We start from the raw sequence: 14,512 nt of genomic DNA, 5'->3' as shown, positions 1-14,512 counted from the left end.
CTGAGTGGTAGTTTACTTGTACAAAAATTCACTTTTTGTTATTGCATCTCTCCTTGGATATGGCTGACCACATTGATGGTTTCACTATTTTGCTTTATAATTACAAATTCCTTTCACCTAATTTATTAAAATCACTATGTGTCCAAGTGGGCCATCTTATATACAATGTCCTAACAAATAGATACAATTAATTATGAGTCTTTAAATATATGTATGTGAATTGCAATGATTTTTGAAACATGAAACTTCAACACTTTAAAATTATTTTGCTGAATGAGATGACTCATTATGGCTGGGAAAAAAGATCCTGTAATTTCATTGCACTTTCCTGTCATTAAGAAAATACTATGCTTCAAGCAGGTGAAGGACAGCAAAATTTACAGACCTGTTATTACTGGATAGTGGTAGCAAAGAGAAGTGTATTACATTTGCCTACAGATATGTGAGTGTGTTTTAGCACCCACTTTTTGTTTCTTAAAAAAAAAAAAGGTATCAATTTAGAGGACAAAGTAGAGCTGTGGTTTGTAGAAGACAAGCCTGGGCACACCAGTGTCTTCAATCCACTGCTTCCATGTCTGTGTCCCCTGTTTGCTCTGCAGACTGACCTTGGACAGACTGCTCTACTGGATCATCCACATGTTCTGCAGCTTCTGGTGCACTTTTCATAGGTACTGGCATACTCCCAAGGGGAGTGGGCATGTTTTGTGTGGGTGTTGGCACGTTTTCAGGGGTTGCTGCCATGATTTCAATAGGTTTTGGTGTATTCCCCATGGGTACCGGCACACTCTCAGGAGGTATTGGCACACTTTCTGTGGGTGTTGGCACCCTTTCTGGGAGCGCGGGCATACTTTCGGTGGGCTTTGGCACATTCTCGGTGGGCGTTGTCATATTTTCAGTGGGCACTGGTGGGCTCCCAGTGGGTGCTGGCGGGCTCCCAGTGGGTGCTGGCATGTGTTCAGTGGGTGTTGGTGTGCTCGTGCTGGGCTGCTCACAGCGATTCCCAGATTCTGACCGTGGGGTGAGAGGAGAGGGGAGCTCTGGCGTCAGGACAGCACTACATGTTTGAGCGCTGCAGGTCTCTGCATTGCTGCTGCTGCTTGGGAGGGACTCCTCTGCCTTGTGGGACACCCTGAAAGCTTCAGCCAGCTCCTTCAGCATGCTCTCGTCAGTAGTGCGCAGCTCAATGCTCGCCTGCTCAGAGGAGGAAGGGCTCGTATCAGCATCGTCATCTTCTTCTAAGATGCCATTTCCATTCACCTCTTCAGGAAACTGTGCTTGCTTTATTTTTTTGTACAGTTCATTCCTCTCTTCCTGCAGAGCCCGGCAAAGGTTCTCTAGTCTCTGGATTTTCAGCACGAAGCACTCATATTCCTTGGACCTCATGGCTTTCTGTGGTCAAAGACATCAGACAAAGGTGTGGACTGAGTTCGGGTGCGTGCAATTCATTGGTGGAACTGGCAATTAGGAAACAATCTGAGACCTAGGCAGCCCTCACAGGACTCTGCCAGGTAGCTGGCTTTCACCAACTGCTCTACAATAACTATGGTGTTTTGCACTGAAGCTTCAAGAGGAAATTCACCCCTGTTACTGTAGTGTATTAACATTCTCCATACAGATTCAGATCAATTTCACTCAAAAATATTTGCATGAATACCTGTTGATGATCTGTAGAGATGGAAAAACATAGTGGATGTCCATACAGATAAGCATCCAAAAGCCTACCTGGACTTCTGGTGGGCATGGGTGTGAATTTTGGGGAAAACAAGCTGTATTATATTTTTTGTTTCTTTTGCTTCTAGGTTCTGTGAGAGCAGCCTGAATTGGAACATTTTCTTGCTTCTAAACACAGTGAGGAAACAAGAGATACAGAAACCCATAGAAATAGCAGTAGCACAGAGCTACAAAGCTAACCAGAAAGACCTGGTCCAAGTTCAGTGTAAGTTTGGGGTGAAACTTCAGGCAGCCTCTTATCTTATTTGAACGAGTTCCAGCATGCTTATGAATTTCCTCTGCAGTACCCCTGTGACAGCATGTTTAAAACTGTGGTGAGCCACAGTACCTGCTTTTGGCTCTTAGAGTTTGCCTACACAGGAAGTTAATGAAAGGCGTGAATTTAAAGTTCATTAGCTAGAGCACATTAATTCCCTGGGTGGATGCTCTTATGCAGAAAGAAAGTAGCGTGAAGTGAACTAATGCCAATTTACTTCTATGTGAGAGCATTAACAATCACACATTTTTAGAGCACTTAAAATTCACAGTTACATAATCCAGTTTCTCGTGGACGTAATGAATGTCTCTGCACATTCTAAAAGCCCTAGAAGTTGGGATTTTTGTCTTTTTTTTTTTTTTTTTTTTTTTTATGACATCTAATTATCAAGGCAGCTTGAAAAAAAGACCCTTAGATTCAAGAACAAATTTTTCATTGACTTTTGGCAGCTTCAGGTCATCTCTTCTCCTAGTTTATTATGTATTATGTATGTTAGCATTATGTAGGGGAAGAGGTGCATCCTGAGAAGAAAAAGACCACTCACCTCTTCAATCATGTCCAGTAATGCCCTGTTACAGTTCTCAAACCTGGATTTCCATGTAGCAGTATCCTTTTCCAACTTCTTCATTTTCTTTGTCATCTATAGAAACAGAACGAAAAGCTGAATCACAACAGGAATTCCACGCTGCAGATTAAATTAGGGCAGCCCTTTTATTTAGGTCTTTGGCTGTACTCATAATGCTACTACCAGCAGCTGTAGGGGCTGTGCTAAGTAATAATTTATGTTAAGGGATGGATTTAGTTTTAAGTAGCTGCCATGTAACTTTCAGCCTCCAGTCTGTAGTCCTAAAGCAGGACCTGTTGATTATGTGTGTAAAAGTACAGCCAACTTCCAGAGTGCAAACTGTCAGAAAAACTAAAGGCAAAGAAAAGGTGACATTATTCTGTTTGTCTCCCTACAAAGACCACCGTGTTGTATTGCTGGGGAGTTAAAGGGCTTGTATCTTCTGAGCCAGCACTGTCAAGGAAGTTCCCTCTGGATTAGTCACCTCTGTATTACCTCCAACACATGCTGCTAGCTATATGGCACCATCTTTCCCTTTGGTTTTCTGCAGGCTGAACTCTGTGAAGATCATTAGAGGTTGCCTGGATCAGAGCACCAGGATTTTGGGCCCTGGTGGCAGAGCAGAACATTGTTTATTATGAAAGTGGGTGTGTTTGGTTTTTGATTCCCATTCATTACAGGAAATAAGTACACCAGCTGCAAGGAAACAGTCACTTGGGCTTAATGGTGGGAAGGTGTTGGTGGGCTTCAGCTCTGCCCACACACTCCAGTGGGAAGAGGTGTAGCCCGTGTCAACCTTTCTGTACCAGTGTCAGTCTTCCAGGAGGATCTGGGCATTCCTGGGGATGTGGGCTGACAAATGCAGCTCCCAGCTCCTCCTCTGGTATCTCTGAGGGGTCTATACCCAACCACCACATTAGGTTTTAGGTAAAATGCTTGTTCTTCAAGACAATTTCAGGTTTAGCTGAAAGGGAGAGTGAAATGTTTAGCTTGCAGTGCTGAAGTCTAAGCTGCTGTCACTTGTGGCTGAGTGTGCCCCAGATCTTGTGTGGATGTTCATGAGATTGTTCTCCAAAATGTGCAGAAATATCCCCATCCCAGATAAAATTATTGCAGTGAAAAATATCAAAATCTAAAAGGAGAGTCTCAAGCACAGAATTCAGGTATGAGCTGCTACTCACTTTCTCCATCTCCTGTTTGAATGTGGCAAACACTTCATTGCTTTTGGTCAATGTTTTCTGAAATTCTTCAAACCTTTCAGAGTAGAGAGTGATCTGCATTAACAGGGAAAAAAATAACCACAGTAATTTCAGTCTCCAGGATGGCAAACTTCTACTTTGGTAGAAGATAATAAAGTAAGTATTGTGTTTGGACATGGAAATTAGCTTCTGATTGGAGACCATGAAGCACAAACATCAGGGAACTGAAACTCTCTGCATCTTTTTAAGACTGCAAACTATTATGATTCCTCTGTTGCAGAAAGGTAAACTGAGGAAGAATAGAAAGACCCAGGCCAGTGATTTTAAAAAGACCTTGGAATTCTGGGTGCCATATTCTCCTGCATGTTGCAGCTATGGTGTCTCTACATAGGGTGCCCAGAAGCAAAAGAATTCCCTAGAAGTGGAGACTTCTGAAAACATTTCCCTAGGCAACTCTGTGGAGACTTAGGACAGCATTAAAGCCTACAAAGATTTCCAGTCCCTGCATTTCCTTACAAGCCCTGTATACCTCTTTCCTGTATACCGTTGTGGCTGACACCTACAGGAAAGGACTCCCGGGATCACCTACACAGTGGAAAATGATAATGTGATCCCTGGGCCATCTCTGGGCAGGGACTACCCTGAGCTGGTCCGACCACTGATGCTGTGCAGGACCAGGCAGTGGGATTAACTCAAAGTGAGAGCCAGCATGGTCAGAGCTGCGCCTGAGCTCTAAGCCTTGCTTCGCCATGCAGACATTGCCAAACTGTGACTTCAACCTAAGCGCGTAAACTCTGGCAGGCTTTAGCCGAGGAGCTCAGTGCAGCTTGGCTGCCCAGCTGTTTACCTGCCTTCCTGATTAAGCAGCCAGCCAGGCTGGGAGCTGGGTGCTACCCTGGCTATGCTGCTTCTGATGCTCGAGTGAGCTGGGGAAGAGGCATCCCCACATCACGCTGCAGCCACAGTTTCCCCTCTTCCATCTTTCCAATCCTCGCTCGGTGGCTCAGGCTGTGGCCAGGACCTGCACCAGGCAGCGCTTGATGTGCTTCACTGGGGACTCCACCGTTGAAGAGGAGCATCACGGCTCCCTTCCTCTGTTATTTGGCACGTGGGGTAGCCCCACCACTGAGCAAAGCCCACCCTTCGCTTCACACCACCGTGATCCTGCACTGGATTCCTTCAAGCTGCATCCTTGCACCGTGGCTTGAGCAAGCTGAGAGGGCACCTTGTCAGCTCTGTTTTGTAGCCTGCGTGTGGACTGCCGCTGTGGGTGAGGCCAGCAAAGGCAGAGAAAATAATCCCCTACCAGCCTCTTCTGCCAGCTTCACTTCATGAAGCAGAGCAGAAGAAAGATTTCTTGCAATGTGCCAACATTTAAGATACTGCTCCATATTTTGCTATCAGTTTACACCTAGTAGCCACGTGAAAGTTCATCTGTAGCCGTATTTTGTCAGTAAGATGTATTTTTATATGTGGATGTTTTTGAAAAATACTGTTCTAGAGAGCTGAGCTTTTCTGTGAGATTCTCTTGGTTTCTACTTTTTCTGCTTTTCTGAGCGGGAAAAGCACTTTCAAAGCTCCAAAATCATGCAGGATGCTATAGAGATAAAGCATTGTTATCGGCTCTTGAGAAAAGAAGACCAGCTCCAACTCAGCCACTTCCCTCTGGTGCCAGAGCACGCCCCGCAGTGTTTGGGTGATCGGACATTTCATCTGTCCAGCCTGACAGCTCTCGTTAGAAAAAGAGCAATTGGCATAACACACAGTGGCTGAGGCAGGGTGGGCGCAGAGCAATTGGAGGTTCAAGAGCAGCCTGCAGTATTCAGGCATCTGGCTGGAGGCTGGCTGCCCTCTCCGCGCCGGCGGGGAGCTGACTAAATGATTAGGTAGCAGCTTTTATTTTGCGTGGTGCCAGCCAACATACACCCTCCCCTGACACTACTCTTCAGTTACTGAGGAAAAGAAGATTTAGAAAATGTTGCTGAGGGTGGGGTGGGTTTAATATGGTTATATTATGATTCATGTTCGTTCTGGTTAGTTGTTATGATGCCCCTTAGAAAATGTTGTGACCACAATTGCAGTGTAGTGTGGATGTGCCCGAGCTCAGTTTAAACTAGGTAGTTAGTGTCTCAGTGGCCATGAATAACGGCACTGCCTGCAGCCCTGCCTCGCATAGCTGGGTGAAGGCATGGGAGGTTAATTGGTGCAGAGCTCTGTGGTGCCAATATCGGAGCTAGCTGACATTAGCTTGAATGTGTGTATTTATACTAGGCGGTAGCCAAAGCTGTGACCTATGCACAAACAGAAATGCAGAGGGATTTGTTTTAGCAGCCTGAGTGCCACAGCATAAGTGGGACACTGATAGCAAGTGAGACATTTGGAATAGATGTCATGGCTCTAAGGAGAAATGCCTGAGCATCCCAAAGCCAGGTGAGGGAACAGCAGCAGGAGCCAGCAAACCGGGGCCCAGAGACATTGTCTTAAAAAACCTCACCTCAATTCTCTGCCTCTGCTTTTCCATTCCAACTTTTGCCTATTGTTTATTTAGATTAAAAACCTTCCAGGTTTGAACAGGGCAAGCTCAGATCTCAGCTGGGGCCCTAGGCAGTACCATAGCACCAAGAATAGCTTCTGCAATTTAAATTTGAATAATAAATGAATGTTTTCATAGTGGCTGGGAACAGGCTGTGAGAGCTGTCTCTCACTAGGAGCATGCACTTGTGCTCCTCGGTTAAGGAGAGGAGGACCCCCTTGCTGCTGCCCACCACCCGTCCGGCCCCCTGACAGCGTGGGCAGGGAGAGCGGAGGCGGCTCTGCTGCCAGGTGACAACTTGCACGTGCAAGGCTTTGGGAAGTGGGGGCATCGCAGCATCGCCGTGCCGTGAGGGTGCTACAGCGGGGATGCCCCTTTGGCCCTGTTATGTTCTGCTAGGTCACCACAGCCCAGTGGTTGCACTACGCTGGCTACCAAAACTCAAAGGCCTCAGCTGACTTCTATCTTCTTGCTTTGTTTCAAAGCACGAAGCTAGAAAAGCCTGCCTAAGCAACGTGCCTGGGGAGGGTGTGCAGCATCCTGGGAAGCACCACCGTGGTTTGGGTGTATTCCCTCAGCTGGTGCCAGATCCCTGTCACCATTTGGACGGCCAGATTTGGCCATCTCAGGCGCGCTGTGCTGCCCAGGGACAGGCTGGCATGAAGCTGATGTCCCTCGATTCCTTCCAGCTCAAGGAAGCAGTGGGTGATCATCACCTCCTCTAAAATGGAGTGGTACCTCACTCGCAATAACAGGCAGTGAGGGCTATATTACGGCTTCTCCTTATCTCATTGACCAACGTCTTCTCATAATTTCCATGCAGCTGTTCCTCTGTTAATATCTATTTGTTGTATTTTTGCTGTTTGCATCAAGGAGTTCTTTTTGCTCTTTCTGTTCTGTGCTTGCACAACGCCTTGCACGATGGCATCTGATCCATGAAGGAGGCCCTTCAGTGCTACCATACTGGAAATGATAATAACAATAATAATGTTATTATTCCCAATAATTCCAAATGGAGGCTGCTGTGTAAGTGACAGAGCTCTCACACTTGAGCAGAACACCTAATTGCATGTTTCATTTCAGCAAGTGAACCATTTAATTTTTGTCTATGCAAGTCTGCAAGGGGCACATGTATTATCAATGCCTTTGCAGACTTGTTTGACTGGACTTTTCCTAAAAACAATTTTACCGTTTCAAATGTATGCTTAATATATTCTAGCTTTTATTAGTACCTTCAGTTTCATTAAACTGGCTACAGAGGTCTGCCTGCATACAAAACTCTTTCTGGTTGAACATAAAAGTTTAATTAAAACCACTCTGAGAAAATTGGGAGCAGGTTTGCAGTGAGGACAGACTCAGCTGGAGGCCTTTGAGGTTTGATTGCAGAACCTGTCAAACTGGTGTCAGCAGCAGTTTAGGTGATATTCTTCGGTGCGCTACCAGCTTATCTTAGCCTTTGAAAAAACATGTAAAGGACTAAACTCCTCTTAGCATGTTTCCAGGTTATCAGTTTAATGTTAGCCTTTCTTCACTGCTCAACAGGTAGTAATTAGACCATCTACAAAGGCAGAGCTGGAACAACTTACCAGTATGATTAACTGTGAGCCAGGGCTAGGAGGGGGTTTCCTGATGGGTGAGGACATGGGCAGCTGCAGAGGGGCTGAGGGACTGACACAGACCTCTGCTGTGGGGGGACCTTTCTCACAGTCAGGTCAAAGAAGATAAATCTACATGACTGTTTCTGTAAGTCTAGGAAAATCTACCGATGATTTTCAGCATGTCATCTAGTGTTCTCAGTCGTATTCAAGGTCAATTATTACATTGCTCTCAAAGTGTAGTATATACTGCCTGTTTCTCGTTTTTACTGCCTTTCACTCCAGCCTGACTCTTAGTGTAATTTTGGCAAGTAATTTTACTTTATTGAATGTTTCAAATTCCAACTAAACACTGAAACCCTAGAGGCTCAATTGTATAAGCCCTTAGTAGGCAGAATTCCCACTAAAGTTAATGAAAATGCTGCCTTCACGCCCCAGTCCAGAAAAGCACATGAGCACATCAGCTCCAGTTTGGTAAACATGTTTCATGATATGTATGTACTCCAGTGCTTCGATGGATTAGAATCGTGCCTGAAGGGTAGTTATGGTGAATAATCAAGCCAAGGCACACACATTGTGTGGTTGAGTAGTGTAAACACTCATAAATCATAGCACCATAGAATGGTTTGGGTTGGAAGGGACCTTTAAAGATCATCTAGTCCAACCCCTCTGCCTTGGGCAGGGACATCTTTCACTAGACCAGGTTGCTCAAAGTCCTGTCCAGCTTGACCTTGAACACTTCCAGGGATGGGGCATCCACAGCTTCTCTGGGCAACCTGTTGCAGTGTCTCACCACCCTCATAGTAAAGAATTTCTTCCTTATGTCTAATCTAAATCTACCCTTTTTTAGTTTAAATACGTTACCCCTTGTCCTGTCACTACAGGCCCTGGTAAAAAGTCTCTCTCCATCTTTATTATAAGCCCCCTTTAAATATTGAAAGGCTGCAATAACGTCTTCCCAGAGTCTTCTCTTCTTCAGGCTAAACAACCCACATGACACAGTCTGATTTGCAGTATGGGCATTACCTTACAGTTGGCTTGAAAATAACCTGTTTCCTTTGCAATAGTCTATGGGATGTAGAATGAGGCTAGAAGGAATACACAGAAAGTAGTTTGGATACTTTACCTGGAACGTGCCTCATGGGTTAAAAACTGGGAAACAAAGGCACACCATGCAATCACCTCTCCTACGTCACCTGTGCCTGCAGGACAGTCTCTTGCTCCTTTAGCATTTTGGCCTGGAGCTTCCATTCTGCAGCTTGGTTCAGGAGCTGTGTTTTGGGCAACAGAGAGAAAATTGTTAGGTCCCTAGTTTATCAGTTGGAAATCCTCATCCTCCAGCTACCTATGCTTCTGCCACTGGTGCCTTGATAAGGAGTGATCTAACTTTCAGATGAATGTAGTTAGAGGAGTTAGGCAAGACGGAGTATTTAGTGCTATCCTGAGATGTGGGCCAGGGCATTTGGTTTCCAAAGGCGTATTTGAATAGGAGTTCAAAACCTACTTCGAATGAGGTGTGCAGTACAGTGGGCTCTAAAAAGTATGGTATTTAACCGTACCTTCACCAGACTTCTAGAGAGTGGTTATGATACTTTCTGGCACTTTTATTTCAGCACAGCTCCGACCAAATTCCGGCTCTCCAATCAATGGCAAACTCCCTTTAGCACTAATGATCAGGACTTACCATACAAGTATGGTCAGAGTCAGATGTGCCTCAAAAAATCTGTGAGCTTTCAGAAGGGGAACGCATAGTAAATGTTATATATTTACTGGTGTCTGTTATCTTTGGGCTCCATTTGCACTGACATGCCATCAGTGGAGAGTCTCAGCTCAGCGTGATAAATGCCTCACTTAGATCAAAGAGGCAGCCCAGGAAGAGCTTGACTGCAGTTTCATCCCTGGCTGCTCCTGAGGAGATGCGATTCCCTACTTCAAGGTGTTTGGCAAAATGACATTCTGACGTGCAGGCTGCAGATGGGAGGGTCGGTCGAGGCTGAATGAACTGTAGCAATGAGGTGTAGAGACTTTTCCAGGCTGCAGTTCTGAGTCAGCACTTCCAAAGTGTGTAGTAATATTCTAGCAATTGGTTTAATCTGAAAGCAGGAAACATTTACTGAAGTGTTAAAGAAATGTGCCTATTGCCTACCCAAACATTTAAGCATTTTACTGGTTAGGCCAAAAGAGTGCTAATGATAGCTTGAGAAACAAGATATAAACAAGTTAGTTTACCACAGGACTTTCTTCTGTTGGATTAAATTGTACTGTTTAAAATAGCACAGTTGGGCTCTGAAAATATATTGAAAATAAAAGTACTGTGTAAGTCAATAGATCCTACTCTCATATTGGAAGTGAAAGGTGAGTAGAACTACATGCAGAAAATGTATTTGATCCCTAGTAAAAACTTTTATTCTAATGATTTTGTTGGAAGTAACACATGTAAACTACTTGAATACAACCTGGCAAAAGAGCTGAGGATGTACCTTACAAACGCTGACTGAACAACATAATGAATTCCCTTCCTGTCTGCAGCTAGTTGTGGCACAGAGACTATCTGAGTTAGACTTGTTGCCTATACATATATATATATATAAAAAAATAAGCTCTAGAAAAATACTTCTTCCATCAATTTGGCCTTTTGATTTGGACCCACTGAATTTTTACCACCTACAATTTCCTAGACAGGAATGTTTTACAGCTCAAGTATGCATTGTATGAAGAAACACCACATTCTGATTGTTTTATACCTGCCTCTTAATATTTACTCTGAGAATATAATTTGATGTTTGGTTCAATGGAGATAAATAAAATTCTGGGGTTTAGATCTTGTTGACTAAAATTTCAAATAGGTTGTGTCATAGCCAGTAAAAAGAGATCGTGTGAGTAGGCCTGGGTTAAATGAGCCTCAGTTCATGCATTTGTTTTCTTGGGAGAGGGTATGTTTTACACACACAAAAATAACTGGATTTTTGAGTTTCACGTTTCTTCGATATTTACTTGTTTGGGTTTTGGTTTTCTTTTTTTAGGAATTATAGGGTGTCTTGTTTGAATGATTTAATGAAAAGTGCTTTGAAAACCTTCAGAGCTACCCAGACTCTAGGCCAGTCATTACTTCCAAGAACTGGGCTTTTATCTGTATTGCTTAAATCTCAGCTAGGTTTACCTTCATACCCAGTATGCCTGGGATAATGAAAAGGTCCCACCTCCTGTGCCGTGTCTTCTGCCACAGCACAAGACATGGACAGAGAAGGCAAAGAAAAGTTGCTTCTTCTGCCTGTTAACGAAATCCTTCTCTCTTATTGACCCACATAGCTTCTGCAGCCAGTAAAAATCCAAGAGTTAATAAACTCTTCTGTAATGGAAGCAAGCCACAGAGAGGCTTTCTCAAATTAGCATGCGCTCTTATGCAGCCTGAGGTCATCTGCAAACACCAAGCTGGGAGAAAACGAATCAGGAGAACTGATACATTTATTAATAGGCTATGAAGTGGTAACAAGGAGGCTGAAGTATAAAGAAATGAATAAATATTGCATGTGGTGTTTACAAAGCAGCGCTTCAGTGAAGTGTGGTGATGTTACACTATATTATTAGAGCTATGATAGCTGCTGGAGGCTCAGACAGTCACATCATGCTCGGGACTAAAAGAGCCGGTCCCCAAGAACATGCACTCCCATTTAATGACATGGATCTAGGGACTGGCTTAGTGACAATTAAGCTTCCCTTTCTGCTGCCAGACTCTGCAAATTCCAATTATGTAGAAATCTGATCAATACCTTCCAGTCATATACTTGAAAGCCACAGAGGTTTTAAACTGCAGTTAATTGCACATCAAAGTTTGTATTACAAGTGCTAAAAATGTATGGTATGGGGAGGAAGTCCAAGCAGCATTGACCTATTATAGAATGATAGTAAAATTGGTAAAGTTGACCCTTTGGGAAGGCCACACAGTATGAACCCTTGCTCCTTATATAGGGAATCACATTCTTAGGTGCACGTGTAGAGTGAATTGTGCAAGCAATGAGATGACCTGCTGTCCTGTATATTATTATTACTATTATTATTATATTGTTATTATTATTATTTTACTTTATTTTATTTAAATTATTAAACTGTTCTTATCTCAACCCAGGAGTGTGTCTCACTCTTACTCCTCTGATTCTCTCCCCCATCCCATCAGGGTAGGGGGAGTGAGCGAGCGGCTGCGTGGTGCTTAGTTGCTGGCTGGGGCTAAACCACGACACCTGCCTATTGAGATGTGATGTACAGAGGCTGCAGGAGGGGACATCTCTCCTTGTCTGAGGTAAAGAAGTTTTGTATAGGGACAAAGATTCCTACGTGGAAGAACTGCATATGAAGACATCAAAGTGAGCCTTCAAAGAGTAATGAAATAGAAAAAAGAATTAAAAAAAAAAATTAAAGACATTTTCAAAATCCTGCAGCACAAGGGATGTAAAAAATGGTATGGAGAGAATCAGCATATAGTTCTGAAAGCCTTTCCCTCAAAAGACAGGATGCTGAAATGCAGTAAGACTCTGACTTTGCACAATACTGAGCTGGAGAGAGATACAGCTAAAGGAGAGGACTCCATCAAAACCACCTTGATTTCACACATACATATATATCCATTACTCCCACAGACACTAGCACAATAGCTGGGTGGGTGGGACTAAGAGCTCAGCAATATGACTGAGGTGGGAGACAAGTGTAGGCCAGCTCTCCGGGTGCTGGGCTACCTGTGGTGAATCATGACATGCTAATTGTGCCTTGACTCATTGCATGGCTTTTGGCTGGACGCTTAAGGTCTTCAGCTAAATCTACCTTGCTCTGAGGTGGTGTTAGCAATACATCACCAGCCTACCTCAAAGGCAGGGGTGTTGAGCATTAGCTTGGACAGTGCGAAAAATTTTCTTTGCACACAGTGCATTTCATTATACACCCACTACTTAAAGGCTTTGTAGCTTGTTTTCAAACCTGTTATTTCATAGGTGCTAGTCATACATACAGCAAAGCCACAAAGAAAATCTCCCACTCCCAAATGTAGACAGTGATGACTTTCACTGCTTTAAAAGAAATGAAAATAACAAAACTGTGCATATCAGTTCTGGATAAAATACACGAAGAAGGTTTGGCTAGAAATAGGGCCAGTCACAGGCAACAGGCAGCCTCAAAACTCATATTCTGTGAGGCACAGCAAGAAAGGTCATTGATATAAGGCTGTATATGTCACTTTTCCACAGAGCCAATGCCCCTGTCTTTCACATTTTTTTCCCCCCCAGTATCTAGAATCTGGTACTCAGTCACAAAACTCCCAGTGACTGCAGTAAAGTAAGCCCAAATTTGCTTTGTCATTGGAAGAGATTTCTTAGAAGCATTTCCTGGGGTTTAAATCGAGAATCAACTGTCACAAATGAAATTTGGGGGTTTGGCTTTATATGGGCCCAGCAGTGAAAGGGAAGACTCAGCTGGACCACAAATTGTCATGCAGTGACACGCAGATGTGCACACGCAGAAGCCCCAGCTCCTCTTCCCCCTCAGTCTTTAGGTGGGAGTAAAGCTGAGCAGGAGTGGGTGTCCCAGCAGCAAGATCAGTGCAGAGAAAGAGGATAAATGCTCTTATGGGCAATTTTTGGTGTTTGCTGCATTTCCCTGGTCCTCTACCCACAGGTCTTAGAGCCCTGCATTTTCATCCACATTTTACAATACTTTGGCCATGCTTGTGCTAATCTATCTGTTTCTAGATACAAGGAGGGGATAAATATCCTCCCTTTAGAGCTCTCTCATGCTGCTCCTGAGTTAGCTAAAGGACTGGTGAAATCTAGAGTTTTCTTCCAGCTGATGAGAGCCTGTTGCTCCCCTTGAGTAGTCTCAGCTGCTGCCACCGCTGAGAAGAGGGACTCCATGTCAATGTTGAACTCCCATCCTTTGAAGATATTAGGATTGCTGTGAAAATACCAGGCAGCCTGGGAAAATTAATTTTGGTCTGACTCAGTTGCAAAAATGTGTGAGACCAGGGAGGAGGGCCCTCCTGCCATCCCAGCTGTACCTGCAGGGGACATCCCTCCTGCTCTTTGCTGTCCCCCTGTTAGAGCTGTCCCCTCCGCCAGGTAGGGGGGAACAGCAGAGGCGGCTGCTAAACAGCCCCAGACCCTTCCTGCCTGCAAGAGGCACTGGGGAGGGGGACCTCTGCAAAAAAGAAGGGGAGGCTCCGTCACAGCAAGCAGCTCCTGTGACCTTCTCTGCTGGCAAAATCAGACCCACGGGAGGACGTCTTGGGAGGCTCTGAGCCTGGGGGGATACTGGCCTTCAGCCATCTCACTTTAATCCCATGTTCTTCTCCTCTCTGATTGTTTAAATGGGCTCATTTATCATGTGGGGAGATGGAGTATCAAATATCAGAGCCGTTTGAAAATTAATGGCATCACCTGACCCAATGTCATGACGAATCAGCTGTGTAGCAACAGTGAGTTAGGTAAAGCAGTCTGTGCTCTAACCTACCGCTCTTGCAGTTTGCTTCCAAAACTAAATTCCAATGAAAGCAGCCTTTCAGGGGCTGTTCCTTTACATTGAGCATTGACAAAACCAATAAAAATGTCTCTGCTACCCTATCCCAGCTCAGACCTGAAGAACCAATATATT

The 14,512-nt window shown here is 44.3% G+C and overlaps 1 protein-coding gene across 1 annotated transcript in view; it reads right to left on the bottom strand.

The window, feature by feature from the left end:
• Positions 1-555: 555 nt before the first annotated feature.
• Positions 556-14,512, bottom strand: part of TXLNB (taxilin beta) — a 29,201-nt gene continuing 15,244 nt past the window's right edge. Inside the window, exons 6-9 of the mRNA XM_075707878.1 lie at positions 9,076-9,150; positions 3,734-3,826; positions 2,532-2,627; positions 556-1,389 (exon numbers count right to left, since the gene is read on the bottom strand). Of these exons, the coding sequence (XP_075563993.1) occupies positions 556-1,389; positions 2,532-2,627; positions 3,734-3,826; positions 9,076-9,150 (1,098 nt within the window). The remainder of the gene's footprint in view (positions 1,390-2,531; positions 2,628-3,733; positions 3,827-9,075; positions 9,151-14,512) is intronic.

The sequence above is a fragment of the Pelecanus crispus genome, chromosome 3, assembly GCF_030463565.1.
Source record: "Pelecanus crispus isolate bPelCri1 chromosome 3, bPelCri1.pri, whole genome shotgun sequence".
NCBI lineage: Eukaryota > Metazoa > Chordata > Aves > Pelecaniformes > Pelecanidae > Pelecanus > Pelecanus crispus.
Note: the sequence above shows the minus strand (reverse complement) of the source record. Positions and strands in the feature narration are given on the sequence as shown.